This window comes from Strigops habroptila, chromosome 10 (assembly GCF_004027225.2).
Source record: "Strigops habroptila isolate Jane chromosome 10, bStrHab1.2.pri, whole genome shotgun sequence".
Taxonomy (NCBI): domain Eukaryota; kingdom Metazoa; phylum Chordata; class Aves; order Psittaciformes; family Psittacidae; genus Strigops; species Strigops habroptila.
The window spans coordinates 4,250,886-4,271,829 of record NC_046359.1 but is presented as its reverse complement, the minus strand read 5'-3'; the positions used below and the strand labels follow the sequence as shown (position 1 = coordinate 4,271,829).

At 37.7% G+C, this 20,944-nt stretch overlaps 1 protein-coding gene across 15 annotated transcripts in view; it reads right to left on the bottom strand.

Moving 5' to 3' along the window:
- Positions 1 to 20,944, bottom strand: part of SYNE1 (spectrin repeat containing nuclear envelope protein 1) — a 296,964-nt gene that overhangs the window by 9,578 nt on the left and 266,442 nt on the right. For 10 of the 15 annotated variants that reach the window (XM_030498895.1, XM_030498897.1, XM_030498896.1 and 7 more), the window contains 15 exons: positions 19,034 to 19,221; positions 17,145 to 17,295; positions 13,702 to 13,884; positions 13,140 to 13,277; positions 12,235 to 12,426; positions 11,026 to 11,359; positions 10,060 to 10,128; positions 8,283 to 8,425; positions 7,321 to 7,447; positions 5,961 to 6,172; positions 4,388 to 4,588; positions 3,923 to 4,051; positions 3,323 to 3,535; positions 2,198 to 2,290; positions 292 to 350 (listed from right to left, as the gene is read on the bottom strand). In XM_030498895.1, coding sequence (XP_030354755.1) covers positions 292 to 350; positions 2,198 to 2,290; positions 3,323 to 3,535; positions 3,923 to 4,051; positions 4,388 to 4,588; positions 5,961 to 6,172; positions 7,321 to 7,447; positions 8,283 to 8,425; positions 10,060 to 10,128; positions 11,026 to 11,359; positions 12,235 to 12,426; positions 13,140 to 13,277; positions 13,702 to 13,884; positions 17,145 to 17,295; positions 19,034 to 19,221 — 2,432 coding nt within the window. The remainder of the gene's footprint in view (positions 1 to 291; positions 351 to 2,197; positions 2,291 to 3,322; positions 3,536 to 3,922; positions 4,052 to 4,387; positions 4,589 to 5,960; positions 6,173 to 7,320; positions 7,448 to 8,282; positions 8,426 to 10,059; positions 10,129 to 11,025; positions 11,360 to 12,234; positions 12,427 to 13,139; positions 13,278 to 13,701; positions 13,885 to 17,144; positions 17,296 to 19,033; positions 19,222 to 20,944) is intronic. The other 5 variants (XM_030498900.1, XM_030498901.1, XM_030498909.1 and 2 more) reach the window with 3 other exon arrangements.

Genomic DNA, 20,944 nt, shown 5'->3' with positions numbered 1-20,944 from the left:
GTAAACACACACTCATCCTGATCAGTCATATCAAAAAGAAATGTTGACTACATGGCATTCCTGGAAAGCAAAAGCTACAGATGTCCGAGGATTAGCCAGTATTTCTATTTAACAAAGAATTTGAAGTAATTGAGAGCCCCTTTTGCCAAACTGTTAACAAAAGAGAAGTTTTCACTTGTTTAAGTCCTGGCCACCTGACAGAGTCGGTGCGGATGCAGAGGAATCACAGCCAATTTCCATCATCCTCTTGGGGTTCTAGAACAGAGTGCGGAAACCAGGAGAATAAGGTACCTGCTATGTGGACTGCTGACAGAGGGTCCAGGCTGTGAGAGACTACATTTGCCCCGTGGCTGTTTGCAATGAACAGGGGGTAAAGAAAGAAGAATGTTCAGTCCAGGCAAATAAAGACAAGCTACTGATGAAACTAAATTAAAAGTGCAGCAAAGGAAACATAAAAAAAAATAAAATCAAGTGAAGTGACCAATACCCATGAACCAAGGAAACTGGCTTTTCTTTGTGCCTAGCTGAGTATGGAAATGATTGGAACATACACAGGGAGCTCAAAAATAAGTTTAATTATTACGTTTATAAACAGTAGCTCTGGATTAAAAAAAACCAACAACAAACAACAAAAACCCTACTAGTAATTTAGCTCAAATGATTTTTAATATGAAATAGAAAAAAAAAATTGAGTATGGGCAAATATATATATTTCAAAATGCAAATGCAGCAAAAATAATATTCTTCAGGAAAAAAGGTCGAAGGGCCTCTTTTGATGAGTCTGGCCTCTTCTCCACCCCAATTTTCCCCCACAATTTTGAAGGCCAAATAACTGTAGGTGCATTCCTGCACTCACAACTATTTGCTGGAATATTTAATGCAGTTAGATTATTATAATTCTGATTGCATTTTTGTATTAGTATTTATTTATTTAGCACTGCTATATTTGGCACCGAAATTCTAAACAATTTCACTTCAGTCTCCAAAATTGTGGGTGCAAAAACCAGAAGTTTGAAAACCAGCCCCCAAGGAATCATACAACTTAGCTATGCATTATGGACAAAAATGAAAAAAAGTAGTCACGTACATAAACACTAACAGATTAGAGATAGACAAATGCTCATTAAAACGTTAAGATGAAACCTATTATAATTCTACATACTCTTTAGACAAAATTTTATGATAAAACACTTCTCCATTTCCTGTAACGGTCGGGCATCATGCAGTTACATCTGTGGTATCAGAGCTTTTATTAGTTATTTAAGTTTAACTTTGAAGATAAACACATTGACTTCTTAAATAAAATGTTAAGGTTTATATTCCTTCTCCTTTTGAAAAGCCAGTATTCCTTTACATTCTTATACTAGCATCTAAAAGGAAACTAGTGAATGTGAAAAAAAAAAGGGAAAATCAATTTCAAAAGCCATAAAATTTATCAAGACAGAACTCAGAGACTTTAGAAAAAGTGCAAATGGAATAAAAAACAAACAAAACCAACCAACAGACCCAACCTGATTGCTTTAAGAACTAAGGAAAAAAGCAAAGTAATCAACCAATAGAATTGCAGAAAAAGATAAAATAATTGCAGTTCCATTTTGGGCTCAGAGTATGGAAGTGTTAAGAACGAGGCATGTGCTGCTATATTTCTTGAATTTTGTGCCAGCGATGCAAATAGATGACTCCAGAGTTGCCATCATAGCCACTGATTAGGCCCTGTGCAACTAGCCGTTTTGAGTAATGTTTTCAGCCCTTCAGCTCTACTAAGCCATTCATCCAAAGTCTCAATAAGACCATTTGCAACCTTCATCGGGAATGACCAAAAAACCCCCTTATTGAGATTCTCGATGAAGCAGCTCTGAAGAGAAGGCCAAACAGAAATGGAGTACTGATTATACCAGACAAGACCAGACTTTGGGGTGCTGCCATCACTAGAGCAAAATACAAGAGACACGACATGCCATACGATGTTAAACCAACCACACTGACAGCCCTGGTTTTAGATAGTATTTACCGCTTCTTATTTCATGCAGGATGGGATATGCAGCAGGGTTGGGGACAGCAGCTGTGTTTTGTTCTTGATTTATGCCATTTCCTTTCCTATCAAGTGAGAAGGGAGGCCTTCCAGCTGGCTAGAGCTACTGTAGACATATAGAGCTCCCACCCAGGAGGTGGCAGAAAATACGTAATATGAAATTACCGTTCTCTGTCTGCTTGGAGTGCTTCTTCCAGATACAGGACTCACTGAGCCTGATGTGTCTAATTCATCAGCAGAGGACCATGAGGACAATTCCTAAAGTTCAGAAGGAATGGAGCTCAGAGAAACAGCAACTAGCAGTTCAGGTAAGCAAACTAAAAAAAGCCCTGAGTGAAATCCCAGCAGAGTTATTTCCAAAGCAAATAAAATAAAGCAGTTAAATTTTGCTACCAAATTTTATAAGACTAAGCCATTACATGTTTTCTCTGTTAATCTTGAGAAAAAGGAAAAGCAAACAGGTAGCTAAACTTAATTGCTTTAAGTGACACATTTTTCACCAAAGTCAATAGAGAGGAAATACCAGTTGCTCTTTATTGGCCTTTATTTACAAGAAGAGGCTGGTACCACCAAGATTTTACTTAAACAGGCAGAAAATCACTAGAAAGAGGGAAGAACTGAGTTCTCATGCCTTAGTTACTAACCTAACCTTAGTTAGGTTAGTAACCCATACCATTCTATGATTGAATGTACTTTGCTAATCCAAGACTTTTAAAACAGTTAAATAAAGAACCACCTTGAAAGCTTTACTTTATACCTGCCACTGTTGTCAAAGATGTATGCATAACTCCCTCTCAAATACCCTGAGACACATGATAATTTGAAGAGACTTGGAGTATAACTCAGAGCTCAGAAGGCACTATAAGATTCATTAGCCTATTACATTCTTTATTTAATGCCTTTTTTTTTTTTTTTTGACTGAGTGAGCATTATCTTCCTTGCCAGTGACAACTGACACACTATAATTTTCAGCACTGCAAGTAGAATAATTATCTCATATACTTTGTCAGTTGACTGAATCAGTAATGGCAGGGTAAAAAAACCAAGATGTTCAATACTTATTGCTACACCAAATAGCAAAAAATTACTGGATTAAGAAAACTATCACAAAAGATATGTTTACATTATGTAGTGTAAGATTACTTTATGATAGTCAAGATTACATTTGTCCATCTTGATAAGTATTGCAAACAACAGAAAGAGTGCAGCCAACAGCACTGACCAAAGACAGTCAAAACAGCAGGAAATGTGTGCTCAACATACGGCAAGGAATAAAAAGTTGTGACTTACCAGCTGACTACTTGAAATGTCTAGAATTTTCTCTAAGTCTTTAATATGACGTGTGACATCCTTCAAGAGGAGCTTCAGTCTGTTTCCAATGACATGCACCTTTTCTTTGGCTTCAAGACAGTCCTCGCCTTCAGCATTGACTAGCAATTGGCAGGACATATCCTGCAATGATGCCACCTTCAACTGAGACTCCAGCAGTTCACGTCTGATTTGCTGTTGCCAAGGCAAGTACCAGATATTTTTAATGAAAGTTTGTTTTTGGTTTGGTTTTGGTTTGGTTTGGTTTGGGGGCAGGGGGGAGGAGGGGCTGGTGGTTTTTTGTTTGTTTGTTTTGTTTTGTTTTTTTAAAAGGGAAGGAAAAGCTTTCTAATCTTCAGGGAGATAGACAGATGGACAGCAGCCTAGTTGTTGATTTGAAATCACAGGTTATGCTATTAATGGAGTGACAGTGTCCCCTACCAAAGTAGCTACTGACATTGGTCCCACGGGTATGTGTTAGCATGCAATGTACAATGCTAACCCCTCAAATGAAAGGTAAATCTGATTAGGTGTTTTTCCGATGATGTGTTTTGGGAGAGAAAGAGGCGATTATAGACCTACCAGTAGAAGTCTGTGATGATCCTGCAGCGTGTCTGAGTCCAGGTTTGGATTGATGGGCACAATCTCATTTTTTCTTCTGTCAATATTCTCTAACCAAAGCAGCAAACCATGGCTCATTTCATGGAAATCCTGCAAGTGATTAGTGATGATTTTAACAGTGTAGTAGAAAATACCAGTCAAATTCAGGTTTTTAATTCATCCTACTGTAGGTCCTACTGGCTAAATAACATCATTTACGAGGAATATATTAGAATACTATTCCAGAGATGCAAAATTTAGTAAATCTTGTGCTGGAAACACATGCTTCAGATGGTGCAGGTGTATCTTTCAGACAACACACGCCGAAGCTGTATTTTGGCCTGCATGGGCAAGTTTCAGGATAGATAACAAGCAACCAGATGACAATAAGGTTTACATTTTTTTATATGCAGGATGCTGACAACTTAAAATAAGTGCAATACAGACCTGGCACTGCATTAATGCATCCTGCAATGAGCAACGCCACTCTTCGATCATACTGCATACATGGTCCCAATGCACATTCATCTGAGACAGGCGCTCTTGAAGCTTCTTGCTCTCTTCGCTGTCAGACTGAGTGAACTCTGAGCTACACAGGTTGATGGATAAGATGATTGCTTTGCGGTTATCAATTGCTTTTTGCAGCTCCTTGATAAGACAAAATGGGACAGGGGAAGAAAGGATGAATATCAGTAAAACTTGACTTTCAGAAGAACCAAGTAGAGAAGGCACCACAAGAATGCAATGATTTACCATCAGCAACTGCAGAATGGTACCTCACTCTAGCAGTCTCTTTACTCTGGGCATGAGATTTCTGTGCTCACTCTGTGACTTTGCAAATGTTCACTCTTTAACATCTAAAATTTCACTGTGAGCATAAACTAGAACAAGCCAATTAAACTCGTAAAGTCTTAAAAGTCTGAAGTCATAGTTCAATTTTAAAGATCTGGCTCATGTTTCAGATATTTTAAAGACAGAGTAGGCACAACAAAATTTACAGAGATGTAGGACAACTGTACTTTAGCTCACAGTAAAACTTTTGCCCTCACTTCTCAGTTTTGCTCATAAACATAAAATCCAACATGTTTTCAAAAGGAAACTGCTGTCAACAGTATTTTAAAATAAAGGCTTTTTTCTGAGGGAAGAGAAAACATACTAAGAGTATAAACAACTTACTCAAATTTATAGAAGCAAGACAAGTATAAAAACTCTGATTTGTTTATACTGGAAGCCACAAAAGAAACTCCACCTCTTTTGGTTTGGAGGGCACTAATGGGCTTTCCAAGAGTGGGTGAGATAAGAACAGGATTCTTATGAAATGCCCCCTTTTCCACCTATTTTATAGCATTTACTTAAAAGCCTCATGTCACAATGACCTTTGTAGTACTTATGGCAGCTAAATTTGGATTACAGTGAAGATCAGCATTAATATGCTTTTGATGGATTGCTGTCGGAACCAGTCTTTACTATTTGTCCACCTCATTCCTAGCATGGAGCACAGTGCATTTTGACAAAGGGTCCCACATTTTTGTGCTCAAGCTTATAAGATGATAGTAATTGAACGTGCAGTTGTGGACCACCACATCTGCGGATCTTTATAGCTATAAAATATACAGGAGAGATCATAATGGCAGCATTCAGATCCTGATGCATATGAGATGACAGAAGAAGAAACAGGAATGTTGAGAAGTGACACTGATTTTTTCCTATGTTATACTGGTGACAGCAATGTGCAGCCTACAACCCCTTTGGGCACTCTCTCTTTCCTCCACATAAAGTAACATGTCGAGTGAGGTGTTTCTTTTAAAGTAGCTATTTTGTTACCAGTTTGACTAGAAGAGATTTGATTTAACTCCAAGAAGTGATTCATACAATCACTTTACCAGTTCAGTTATCAGCAGTAGCCCATCATGTGCAGAATGGAACACACCAGCTGCAACTATTGGCAACCTCTTCAACATACCCGTTGCACTCAGATCTGTCTACAAGATAACTCATGGAAAAGAGAAATAAAACTCACTTTCAGTTTTTTAATTCTGAGCTCAATAGTTTGTATGTCAGTGCTAAGACCAAGGTGGCGGAGCTTCTCCAGTTCCTCTTCAGTTTCTCCCAACCAAGCCCAAATGCTATTAAGGTCAGAGTTAAATTGCTGCCATTGCTGAAGGTTCTGCTTCATCCTCAGCTCCTTGCTTAGAGCTTGAGCCTGGATTAATTCCCATCGTTCAATTACACCTGGAATGATAAACACCAAATTCAACAAAAGCAAAAAAACCCCTCTAGCCACACACACAGTTGCATGAGTTGAATCCCGTGCAGGACAAAAAAATGTTCCATAAAACCCTGGAAACCCTAACGCACGAAACACTACACTGAAAACTAAGATTGAAGAACATGATGTTGGAGAGAAAGAACGGAGAATCTGGAGGATTTCAGGCAGCAGGCAATTTTACCACTTTCTAATGTCAGACTTCTATGAACAGAGTTAAGTTGATACATGCAGGCCTCTAAAACAGATTATGCTGGTACAAAGACATCATAAATTAGTATGAAATCAAACCAGACAAGGAATCTGAATATGCCTAACTAGCCACATATTTATTATTATTTTCATTGCTATTTGTACCTATCACAGTTTAATGCTCATACCTCACAATGTTTGCCTAAGCTACGTCGATGCATTGGATAAATACCTGTGCTATAAAGAAATGAATTTCTTCTTGTTAGTTATCTTGAAATGCTATGGCAGAAGGACAAGTTGTATCATTCTATCAACTTAAAATTAAATAAAACCCACAAATAAACATCAAAATAAAATAGACTGCATGAGTAGCATATCTTGCCAAGCTAAGAATGGGGACATTGCCTTTAGAGCCTCTGGAACGCAACCATGTTTTTACAATGCAATACCTCCTGTTCTACAGCTGATGCTTAAAATTAGGCAAAATAATACTTCTACCAGGTGAATATAGATTTCTGTACTGTAGACAGAAAATATTAGAAATGAAAGCTAATATTAGAAGAAATGAGTGCTTACTTATGTATTTTTTATAGCAATATAAGCAAACTTTTTTCATCAGAAAACATTCAACAAAAACACATTACATCCACAGATATTCTCCAAAAGGTTTAGGGTTACATCTTGTGGTATGAAGGGGTTCTTAAAATGCACTCGTATGCCTAATCTCTTTATAGAACGTACACTAGGAATACTTGCTATTCCTATTAAGATATGTAAAACAGAACATGGTAACAGACAGAGTCATGTAAACGTACATATAAATAATATGTCAGTAAATAATACCAAGTGTTTATTCAGAAAAACTTTGCATGTTTGCTACCTTTCGTAACTGCTTTGCATCAAAGAACTAAATATTACTTACCAGCTGTTTGTGTTTCAGTACTGTTCAGGTTAATAAGTCCAGAAAATTTCTCTTCTTCTTCCTTCAATTTATATCCAAGCCTTTTTACTGAATCTATGCTTCCACTGCACTCACCTAGTAGCTTCATCTGTGTCAACAAACAAAAATCCCATTTCAATATACAGGACTATCTGCATGGAAATTTCAAATTACAGTTCAACTTCCAAAATTTTCCAAAAGTTGCCCCAAGTGTAAAGATAAAAATCTATTACTCTAACAATCTGTCCTGATACTATCAAAGAAATGTATATGAAGACAGTAAAGACATAAAGCATGAGTTCAGACTAAAGAGAAAAAACTCAGTGCCATTGTGTGAAATTGTGCTGGATGACTTTAGGAGCCATCTGTTCTAAATGTTAAGACACTATGGCAAAGATGCTAGAAGATGTGATAAAGAAAATAAACATGTGTAGAAATACTATGCATCCAAGCAGCTAATCTTTCAATTCTGTCAGTAATAAAATTTGAATTATTTACAGAGATTTTTCTTCCAGAAAAACCTCTCTGAGAAAGCTTGTTAATCTTAGATTCCATATATGCAACCTTGCTTACATGATGCGTGTTTATAATTCATCAGCAAGATGAATACTCCGTATGAAGCTCTAAAACCTGCTTTTAAAAGCAGAGGAATTTTAAATGAGGATATCATCATTAGATGGGTAAAAACACATGTGTGAAAGTACATTTGGACATCTGCAAAAATGCAATAGGAAAATAAATTCCTGAGAGTCATGTTCCTGTAATCTTACGCTATTATAAACACACTAATAACACAAACAACAATAGCATGTGGTTAAGGGTGGCAGCCCTATAAGTCTGAGAAGCAGTAATGTCCGATTGCTTTGTTGTAACAGCTATATCTCTTTCCATAGTAAATCTAAGCCTGCAGTGCTTATTCAACTTGTGCTCCAAAATACACGCACATATCCTTTGTAACTGGAATCCAGCTCTGGTCCTGTAGGTGTTTTGCTGCGGATGATATTTTCTGTTTGCTGTATTTGGAAACGACTGGTGTCTAAGGCCTTGTCCAGCTGTCGGATATGTGCTTCCAGGGCACCAGGTTCTCCTGTACCAAAACCAAAAAAAGTGTCTGTCACCTGAGTTTTCCCAAAGATTTTATCATCTTTTGCCAGGAATATCAGGAATACTATCTGTGTTAGACAGGAAAGAAGAAATGTGATTACAGCAGGATGAGTGGCACAATGTCAAAGCGAACTGATAACTAGTTACACGAGAGGGTGTTAGTGACCTTCAGAGGACAGATGACTATACCAATGAACACAATTGCTATAAGCATACTACCAAAGAGTTCACAGTTTAAAGCAGTCTTGCAAACTATTCTGAAGTGCCCTTTTCCCTCAGAGAACTCCTCACCTCTCTGAAGGAGAAAGTTCACAGCAAAGTGTGAGAGGCAACCATATTAAGCAGCAGAATTTATAGTATTTTTTCCAATTAGGTGTTTGACAAAATTATGCTTAACGCATCTGCAGGATGGTATTATTCATCCAAACCATTTGGAACTCATACCAATGTTTTTGAAGCAGGACTAGCTTGTATTTTCCTTACAGAGGTCAGTTGAATTCTGCAATGTAAATTAGCTATAGCCAATTCTAATCTGAAGACGACTGCAGCCTAGAGGACCACATGAGATCCCTCTTATCCATATTCACTGTGCCTGATTTCCATCTGTTTACAAAGACAGTTTGAATTTATTCATAAAGCCACAATTAAAAACATTCATAGAGAAGGAGAGCCTTCTGTCCACTGAATTACAGAAAATGAAGTCTCTTGAATGGTTGATCTTTCTTAATACAAGAACACTGCCTCTTCTCAAATGGACAGAACAAAGTGCTCAATATTGCTTTTCCCTTCCTACTTTCAAAATCTATTGGTCAGAAAACTACCCTCATTTTCCTGTATGTACTGCTCTTAATCAATCATAATATTATTTCACTAATTTGAGGGAAAAAATAAAAAAGGACAATGTCTGTGCCACAGATGCTGAGAAGTTAAATGTTTGCTATTTCAAATTTGCAATGAAATCATTATTTCAAAACATGAAAACTGAAATAATGAAAGAAGGTGCTATAATTGCATCTAGTCCCTCTGAGAGTCATCTAACAAAGGAAACAGTAGGTTTAATGATGTGTAAAAATGCAATGTGAAGAAAACATTAATCTTTCAATATAAAAGACTAAGATAAAGACATTGGACGACAGTACCTCACCTTGGTATTTTTATACATGGAGCAACCTGAAAGTTTATATCTAAGTAATAATTCAAGCTGTGGCTGTGTTAAGAAGTGCAAAATCGAACAATTTGGCTTTACTCTACATCTTTTCCTTCTGCCTTAATCTTTGTGGAAACTACTCCTCTCAGAGACATGACAAAGAATTCAGTCCTTTTGAGGGACTCCAGAGAATTAAGACCAGATTAACCTACTTATCAGTTTAGTCTAGTTAGCCAAGGTGGGAGGGCTAATACTTCAAACACCATTGTTTCATCCATGCACCTAATAATACCTTTAAGCGCAGTATTAAAGCAGGATAATTCTATGTTAACATGCCAGTGCTGCCATGTAAGAAATATTTATTTTGTAAGTTGTGAAAAGTATAGCAGATGCTAAGAGAAGAGAAAGAAGCTATGCTTGTGCACCGTGGTATTTGCATCTGGCTACACTTAGTCTTTTTTGATGCCTACCAGAGATATTTTTGAGTGCGTTTTCTGTGAGTGTTACATAGGCCTCAAGAGTTTCAGGGATCTCTACATCTGAAAAAATAAAAGCACAGTCTAAATTGACAGCTCAGCAACAGCTGTCTCTTTACATCAGGAGTCCTTTTAATGGGATGGAATATAAAAACGGTTCCAACAGCAGACATTCTTTCTGGAGAAGGAAAAAAAGATGAAAACTGGGAGCTGCTACAAAGTCTCTTAATATCCAGGCAAACCTGACTCTTTTCAGAGCAATGACCTGGAAAGCCAAAAACAGCCACAAGGACAAAGTATAATATACCAGTATGTCTTCCCAAACAACTGGATGTATTCGGGCACTTTCACTCGCTAAGATTTATTACACAGAGCACACACACTTAGAAAGGATTTCTAATTTCACTGGAGAGCAAGATGCAAGATGCCACCCCAGGCTAAACAGTCAGTTGCTGGAGTCTTTCCTGGCTAAGGACTGAGTCAAGATTTACTTAAGCACTTGATGATTTTGTCTGCAGATCTCTCCCACAGCATTTCTTCATCAGTCTGTTCTGCACTTCTTGCCATATCCAGTATAGTTTCTTCTAGTCAGAATAACTTAGTACGCATTGCTATTACAGATGACATATCCCATCTGGCTGTCCACAAGCATAGAGACATAGCCAATTCCCTGTCATATCTTATGTGCCTTTGCAATTTTCCAAGGCTGTAGTCATCCAGGAATCTCCACTGCTGTGTCTAAGGCCAGAAGGCCACTGGGATCACTTAGGGAAAGCTATTTAAAATCTTCAGGGGCTATTTAAAATACTTTTCCATGAGCATCTTCGCCAACCAATCGCATATGTAACATTTGCTAATGGTTGGACTTGATGATCTTAAAGGTCTTTTCCAACCTAAACGATTCTATGATTTGCTTCTTTTTACTAGGAGAGAACAGGACACACAATTTGCCACCAATACCTGCTATACCAGCTGCTCCCCTCAGGTAGAAGTCCTTCTCCTGCCCACCATCTTCTTCCTCAGAGTGTAGCGTCCGTGAAATGGCTGTCTCCAGGTCTCTGCTAAGGTCGTAGTCATGATCCCATTCCAGAGGAATGGAGTCCACACTTGCAGGTGTGTCTCGCCCTGATCTCTCACTTCTCACTGGCTGGGAAAGAGGCAGCGAAAGGTTGGAAGAAGGGTGCGGGGACAGAACGCTGTCCGCAGATTTGTCATGCCAGTGTATGTCAGAGAGATCTGCTGATTCATCCAGATCCACCTCTCTGTCAGAGATGTCGTGTTCGTCATCTGTCAGCTAGAAGCATAATGCAAACAGAACCAGTCAATGAAATGTGCAGAGGCACTGCGTGGTCAGCCTGGGTCAGTGAAATAAAGTAGCATTAGGCAACAGTCACATTGATGGGGTCTCCATTTTGCATTCTTTTGTGCTTACCCTTCATTCTTTTAACGTATACTAAAAAGCAACCAAAAAGTTCATAATGCCAGATCATTTTAATTACTTACGGCACCACAAAGTCTCACATCAAGCAGATGTCTCCAGACTTTTTACTGATGCCACTGTGATGCAGACATCAAGTTAAAGAAAACTCTGGAATAAAGTCATAGGAAGCATAAGTGACCTTTATTGTGACCACTGCTCTCGTTATATTCTTTCATATTTTGAAAACCTTGGGGTTTGTTCCTTTCCTTCAGTAGGACTTGAGCTACCAAAAATCATTTTGCTCTTACTTATTCAGCTGTATGTTCAGTTCTAGAGAAAAATTTCTGTCTCTTCTGATGGGGAGAATCATTTTATCACTGCTTTTTAAACAAAACAGAACTCAGTAAGCTGCCAGTGAAACTATCTGACAGAGCAGGGAGTGTTCTTACTATCTGCACCACAGTGTTATCCCCATTAATAAAGTTTTATAAATCTCCAATTTGCATCGATTTTCATGACAATTCACAAAAATTCCAGATCTGGGTAAGTTTTCTCTCTGAACAGGACACCAGCAGCATGTAATGAAAGGAGGCAGATGGTCAGGGTTGTAACAAAATTAAACCACAGGATTTTTGGAAAGTTACAGAAGTTTCATGTTAGTTCATTTCAACATCTTTCTCTGTCCTCATTCTAACACTTGTAAAATGGCAACAAACCAAAGAAATACATATGTATGAAAGTATACACACAGGAAGGCGGATAAGTTTCTTGTGATAGCGTTCCACACGACCAAAGACCTCTTGACAGTAACGGCGCAGCTCATCCAGTTCTTCTTCAATGACAGCTGCATCCATGGGCTCAGTTTTCTCAATGAGTTGCTCACCCTGCACAATTATCTGATCAATTTTGTTGTTGTTCAGTGAAATTTCTTGCTGGAAAGCCTGCATAAGACAAAAGCTTGTGCTTTATCAATGAAATCAACATTACAACAACCTAAATTATTAAGGATGCAAGTCTTTGAGTTTTTCAGCAAGAATGGTGTGGGTAACAAACAGCGATTGTTCCAAATATTCTGGCATGAGCAACAACAAGCAATTAAATTTAGCATTCCGCAATCTTTCTAGCCAAAAACAGTGATACTTCATGGTTTACCATCTCATTCCTCACTTGTTGTATTTGGAAAGAAAGTTCTTCTCTAAACAAGCCATGTCCATGACAAATGTCTAGAATGAACACAGATGCTAAAGCTAACACACTGAAATTTTGGATAACATGACATTTAATATTTTTCTCTCCAGATACTGATTTTTTGATGCAGAAATGGTTGAAAAATGTAGTAATTCTTAGGTGTCAGCAGTAACAGAGACTTGACATTAATTACTTTTACTGACACTTCCTCTTATGATTAGGGAATGGAGACTATCACCCTTGCTTTTTTGAAAATTTTTCACAGCACAGAGAGCTTCCATTTTGGCAGAAAAGTACGTATTGAAACCTGATATGGCCCATAACTTCTGAGGCTGAAGTATCAGCCTTCAAGCAAGGACTGTATCAGGCTGCATTTTTGCATAATGTTCTTAAATTCTTTTCCCCCCGTGAATGTTTTTAGCCATTCTCTCATCCCTTCTCCTGTTACAATTCGATCATTCTTTACCTTAAGTTGCTTTATCTTTGCTTGGACATCACACTCTGAGAAATGCTCAATATTGGTCAGCTGCAGGTCCATCTCTGTTAGCCATACCAGGATGCTATCACGTGCTGTCTCAAACTCCTCACGCTGGCCAATAAAATGCTGGGGAGTGGAAAATGGAGTGGCATGAAATGACCGAACAACACCCAAAAAACCCAGCAGCAGTGGTTCTCCAACGAAACAGATTTCGTACAGCTCTCATACCCTTCAAACCTAACCTCAACTTGGAACACCTTCTTTCATTTCCTATATGCTTTCTGAGGTTGCCTTTTCACTAACATCATCTACAGCTCACCTATGAAAGTTATTGTCTATGAAGGAGGTGGTGTTTGAGGTCAGCAAGAGGTTTCCCTACAGACATGCTTTGGTTGCTTTAGACAAAGTGAACTGATAAGCTCCCTTCCTCATCCAAAGGAAGAAATCCCCTTGAAACCACTGTGCAAATGCATTAAATTGGAAGCTTCTGGAGTACCCTTGACTCATAAGTATAATAGTGAAACTGAAGGGCTTAAAAATGGAAAAATACTTTTAGCCTGCGCAGGATGGAGGTAACTCGCTTTTGTAAGTTGTCCCATCTCTGGTTCCCTTCATGAACCATTTGCTTGAGGCTGCAGTCAGAGTCAGTGCGGTTCTCTCGGGCCAGGCGACGATATTGTTTATTGATCAGTTCCAGCTGAGTCAGACTTTCATGCACTTGTCTCTGGAATGCCTAAAGCAATACGAAAAAAGGACACCATCAGATTTTTAATTATTGAAATCAGGATATATATACATAAGTCCCTTTATTTTGACCCTACTTCTACACTCTGACCTGTGTTAGCTGGCAGATTTTGCTATGAACACAAATATTGCTGAGGACTATGCTACTAAGAGGCTGCCTTCTGATTAAAATGGGGGAGGGGGGAGGGATGAGGGGAAAGTTTAAAAACCAGACATCGTTCACCGAATGAGAAATTGCAACATGAATACCCATTACAATAGCAAAATCAACACAAACTTCCCCCCCTCCAGGTTCCCCTTACTACTCAATCATATGCCTTTGTATTTGAGAACAGAAACACAAACAATGAATATGAAACATTAAAAAAAAAAAGATCTGGAATCCAAGATTCCTGTGGCTTCACTGGATTGCTGAAGTGCAAATGTTGAAGAGATTTAAGCAATTGTTTATTCTGAGTTTTACAAAAAACAGTGAAAAATGGTACTGAAGAAATAATCTCTATCTTATCTTCAGTATACTGGTATACAAGTAAGTTTTGTCTTAAAATTTTCATAGGAAGAAAATTTCATGAACATCCATACTAGCTTATGCCTGGGCAAGTGTCTGCACCATGTACGTTCAGTGCTTCCTCTACTGTTACAAAAGCCTTGGTCACCCAGCTGGGGAACAGAAACAGTAGGTGACTTAGCTCGTGAGTTTCATGTTGTGAATAGCAATCACAAAGCAAATTGGAGGAAGGTGCACAAAAGCACCTTGTAAGGAGCTGATTGAATTAATCTCTTCAAAAATAATAATAATAAAAAGATGAATAATTTAGAAAAAACCTACTAATTTTTATGTTGTCACAGAAACAGAAAAGCAATAAATCTAAGGAAGACTTAAAAACACAGACTACGCTTTTGAATACAAGTAGCTTTTGTCTTCCATTGTAGTTCTACAAACTTGCTCTCTGATATTCCTCACAATGCAAATAAAAGCAATCTCTCCCAAAACTAGATGGCAGCCTTACTAAGGACCGGAGAAATGCAATAGGTAATACACTTCTGTACAGAAATTTTAATTCAAATCAGCCAACACATGAGATTTCTACATAAACAATATATATTCTTCATATTGTACCAGTCAAAGCTAAAAATGAAATAAGCACATTTCTGCTTTAATATCAGAGACAAAAATAAAGAAGCTGGTTTGAAAAAAAAAATTAAAATATCTAAGTCTGTAGAGTCCTCTCAATATAACTATTGCTTTATTAAATGGCCATCAAATTGGGTAGAGGACAACCAACAAGGAGAAAATGGACATGCAAATGGAGTGAAATGCTCAGTAGAACAGAATTCACTTCAAATGGCACAAGGAGGCAATTCTCGTGCCAGAGGCACAAATACAACTACGCTTACTAGGACCCTGAAATCTTAAAGTGTGCAGTTGTTGTTTCACCTGTTACGAAGCCTCATCCAGCAAAAGAACAGCTGTGTATTTGTCTTCGATTTTTTCAGCTCAGCTACACAAGAAATCATCTGTTGTGTTCCTTCCTGTAACCTGTTTTCATTTCTCCATAAACTACTGGAGAGGAAAAAGTTTGATTTTGTATAGTGAAGCCAGTGAGAGCCATTTGTGACCTCTGTGCTCAGGAACTAAAATGTTCTTACATAATCTTTTCTTTCCTTTTTTTTTTTAACTTTTTTTTTTTTTTCTTTTTAATTAGACTGCAGCTATATAGGGGAAAATAAAATTAGAAAAAAATGCCTAGTTGAAGCAAAAACCTGCTTCAGTTATGTATATGTGGCTGACTCTATACTGACTTCACAGTGAAGTTGCTGAATTCCACCAAATTTGAACACAACTTTTGTTGCTGGCATTCCTGCTTTTTGGTAGGTGTAGAAACTAGGTGCTCAGATTAAAAAAAGAAAAAGAGAAGGAACCAAACTGCATGGAAAGCAGGCTTCTGGAGAGGCTGCTAAGCTGTTCTCTTATAGCTAGTTTCTGCTTACACTCTGCAGATAGTAAAAATTCCACAAGTCTGCAGGAGAGGGAATATTACCATAAACGCTGAAGTTCAATGAAACAGACTTGAGGCAAAGTCACATCAGTAAAAATCAGACAGCAAAGACATTTTTGGTACTGTTTCTCATACAGAGATTCACTAAACAGCCTTAGATCCTGATCACTGAATAAAGGGATAATGGGAAGGAGGTATGAAGTAGAGTACTTGTGTCTGGAAAGCAAACATTTTTATTCTATGGCAGCCTACCTCACCATAATGAAGTCTGGCAGTGTTTAACAACAAAACCTGGCCAGTACATTCAGAAATGTGAGTGTCAATTACAACACCTGAATCAGCACTTCACAGCTTATGGTTTTGAATTAATTATTAAACAGAAAAATATTATCTGATCTTAGATGTTTTTTAAGATTTGCATTTTTTCTTCACAGCAAATACTTCACAGCACCTGACTGTTTACAGAATTGCCTAAACAATTTGTTCTCTTTCCTCAAAACTATTTTCCTCTCTCATCTTGATATACTCCTTGCAAATATGAAACTGAGCAAATTATTTTCACCTGTGACTAGCTGTACGTCATGTGTGTCTGCTTTACACACAGGTATACACTGTTACTACACATTGTAGTTATGAGACAAGCCATCACATTGTAATAGACACAGCGGAGTTATGTAACAAACTCTTGAGCATTGAGTGAAGTGGCAGCTTGTCAGTTTTGAAGAATGCACTTAATTTTTAAGTCACGGGGGACACCCTGTGGACATACAACAATACCTGCATGAACATGAATTTTGGGTATAAGGATCTAAAATGGGGATATTGTACATTGTACAAAAAGAGTTCAGAGGGCTGGTTTCAGAGAATTGCAGAAAGAAGAGGTTTAAAATCAAAGCAAAAGCTAAAACATGCAGCACGCATTTCAAGAGGTACTTGGTGAAGGGAGATTTATGAAGGCTCTGGAGCACCTACTGACTGGACATATTTAGAAGTTGCAGAAATAAAAAAGGTGAGAAATCTAACTTTAGTGAACAAACAACAACTGCGAGTGGATTATTAGCATTTTCAGTTGCCACCTTCTGCTGTTTTCTCATCGTAGAAACCTGCCACTGAAGGCAGCTACAAAATAACCAACTGCACTATATTAATACCGTGTCTCTGCTGAGTGATTTGTGGATGGGAAGGAAGAGCACCAGCTGGCTGCTGCAATGTGATCAGTAGATATTAAATTTCAACTATTATAAATCACCTCAAATTTCTTGAGTTCTTCCTTAGCAACCGTGTAAAGCACACCAGAGGAGCTCGGGAAAGCAGCTGTCCTCTCAGAGATTTTTAGCCAGTCTTCAAATCTAGAGTAGTCATCCAAAAACTTTTGCCATAGCCGCCATGTCTCTTCAATTCTGCAATAGATAATGGAAAATTAGGGAATGCTTGACCGAAGGGCAGCTGACCTACAAAACTTTGACATCTACAACAGCAAACTAGCACTGCACCAGACAATAGCTGGCTCTTAATCTAACTCAGACAGCCAGGCTGATAAACAGACCACAGGGAAGGCTGGCTCATTCCAGGCCGAGCTAGACTGAGATGATGGTGCTTTTTTAAAATGCATCTAATTTTGGAATCAGTATAAAAAGAAAGTTATAAGTATGTAATAGGAGCTCTAAAAATCTGAGCACATGCTAAATAACTTCTGAAATACAGTCCCAGTGTAGGTACCTAAGCTAGTATTTTAGAGATTAGAAATTCTACACTACTTTCAACTGCAGAACTTTTTCTTACAGAGTGCTAAAGGTGTTGCAGCATATATTTTAAAGTTCTCAGTCATTCTACATTGCAAAGAGACACAAACTTTTTTTTTTGCGTTTGCCAACAAATAATAAAAAGCTATCTCTCAATATATTCTGTAAATATATTTTTCTTCAAAAATAAGAAGTTGAAAGTTATTCCAACATTTTAAAAGCTCACTTTTACTTCAATTGAGTATGTAAAAATAGTGGCTGACTCTTGATTCTGGAATCAAATTAGCTTAATACTGAGACTGTAAAATCCTAAGAACTTCAACACTGCTTGATTCAAAAGAACAAGATCTTTTTCAGAACAGGTTGTATTACAGCAGAACTTTGTCTCTCCTGACATACACAATACATCTTTCCCAAATCCCCCTTTCTCCATCCCTGGCAGTCTTTAAGGCCAGGTTGGATGGAGTCTTGGGTGACATGGTTTAGTATGTGGTATCCCTGCCCATGGCAGGGGGGTTGGAACTAGATGATATTAAGGTCCTTTCCAATGCTAACTATTCTATGATTCTATGAAATCCTAGAGATGCAGGTCTGAATAGGACCTGATGCATGCAAAATTTATGCTTTGTTGACAATAGGTTGTTTAACCTGAAGTTTGACATAAAGATCCTAAATACTAATAGCTCAGTTAACTTACTGGTACAAATCTACTAATAGCATAAATGTGTACATTGCAAAAAAGTAAAACAGAGTTCAATGTAAAGTTCCAAATTAACTTAAAATAGTTCTGAATTAATTTGCTAGATACAAAAGTATGAAGAGCCTGTATATTTTCAAGACAGATTGTCAAAGATAAAACATATAAGATGAATTTATATATATATACACACTGTACAAGAATTACCATGGCAATAGTATAAAATTGCTTAAAGATAGCAATCTGTGGATAAAGAGCAGCACAACTTGACTTTTTTCTTTTTTCATAAAAAAGATTTTACTGTATATGTTAAGAATATCCCACAAAACCAAATATCACACAAAGTTCAATTCAGCATTTTGAAAAATCATAAACTTTACCTAGAGTTCTTGATATGACTGTGTAAACATTACAGAAACCACACTCATAACTTGAAAAGATACAGGAAAGATCTTCATAAACACAGTTCAAACAGTTATATGTATTATTTACTGGTCAGCACAGAGTAGAAAGCATTGGCCCAATGTTGCCTACATCATTACAGCTGTCAAAATCACCCAGCTATTGGTTTTTATTCAGTGTATGAACTTTTTATGACCCCCTACACCCTTTTATTCCATACTGCAACCCTATAACATACATCCCATCCTGTATTTATGCCTGTGAAAGGAAATACTAATTTGTATTAATTTTACTTACTTTAGTCGTCTTTCCATTGACATTGCACAAATGTTCCTCCACCTTCTGTCCAGATTGCGTGTAGCCTGCTGTATAGAGTCACACTCTGCTTCTGTGGCACAAGCATCACAGTCATGAAGGAGCACTTCACTTAGATTGAGAACAGATGCCACTCCAGTGCTGTGTTTCTCTATGTCCTTCTGAAGTTCCTGCAGGTGGAGAATTAATTCTTAAAAGAAATTGCAAAACATGCAAAAATACAAATGCATTTCTCTTCTACTTATTAAAAAAAATTAATAAGCTTGCAAACAGGAGAAAAACATCCAATGAATACCTATTAAGACACTGCACCTATGCAAGTGGTGTTGCAATGTTATCAATGAGGCCAGGAGAACCTGGCAGCATGCACAGCTTTCCCAGGGACTATGAACACCAAACAGTTACCTGGGACAAACAGCCAGAGCTCTGCATGCTCAGCTGAGCATCTTTCACACACATTTAATTAACATCACCAATAAATGGTGGAACTATTCCCAGCCCTTTCCCATTATCACAGAGAACGTAAAGCAGAAGTTAGTAAGAGAAGTGTGACAAGAAAATATATTTTTATCTACTGTAAGGGTTTAGTGGAGGTACCCTTTGTGAACGAGTCACAAAGTGACATGTTTGACTTGTAGATTGGCAGCAGCACATGTTGAACAGTGCATCTCTAGTGGGAAATATTTCTTCCTTAAACATTCCAATTCTATGGCATTTTCATTGGAAATGGAAAAGGAAAATTCAGGACAGCTTCAGAAAATGCACTTATGCTGTCTTAGCACTTATGTATGATCAGTATTAGCCTTTCGGTCAGTTTCTTGGTTGCAATTGCTTATTCTACACTGATAATCTTTCCTCTTGAAGCAGTGTTTCAGCTTCAGTTTTGAACTACAGGTTCAAGTTAAGACAAGCCACAGAAATAATCAGCTATTGCTGTTGGTTGAGTGCAAGGAAAAGAAACCCTGCTTGACTTCTGCCTACATTTGCAGTGAATCATCAGAATATTAGAAAAATCAGGATGGACAATAACAAAGTCAAGACAACATAATTACAATAATAACAAAGAAGCACTAATGTGACACCAGAAAGTGATATATTGCATCTGGAATACTATGTTCATTTCTGATTCAGGTGAAGAAAAGAGCTATTAGGGCAATTAGAGATGTGGAACTTTATTTTGGAGAACAAGAACTTGGCAGCTTGAGCATGAGTAGAGATAAACTGCTTTTTATAATTTTGCTAGTGAAGTCAACTATAACATGCAAAGGGAAATATAGTGTCAACATATTGTGTCTACGACATACATTTAAGGTCTAACTAGAGAAATTCTCTTACAACAATTAATATGATGTTCTGAAAATACCTTCCGGCAGGAAATGGGATATAAACATAGAATCTAAAAACCTCCGCAAGTTCAAAATCGAGCAAGGTCAACTTGTATCAACCATCTGATTTGGTTGTTTGTAATAACTGAGGTAGCATTCAATGAAGTAATTTATTTCCCCCTTCTTATGCATGAAACAGAAGGCTATTTTGCGAACATCTACATGAGACCATCAAGTGGAAAATCACAATGTTTACTTCCTCAGAGCTGGCCCTTTCACTTTCACTTGCCTTGAAAAATATTCCTTCATCATGATGTCCAAATGCTTATTCTTCTTTGTACCCATCCTGAAATGTTATATAAGGGTAGATACTATAAACAGATGCAATACTCTGTGAAACACACACTCCAGACAGCTATGAGACTTGAGGTTAGCGAGTTCAGGTAACACAATCTCCTCTCTGCTGTTTTGGAGTAGAGCAGTAGTCAGAACTACCGGTTGGTGAGCCTGAGGATTAAACTTCTTTATTCACCTACAGAACCTTTCTATAGGCAATATCTACAGGTTT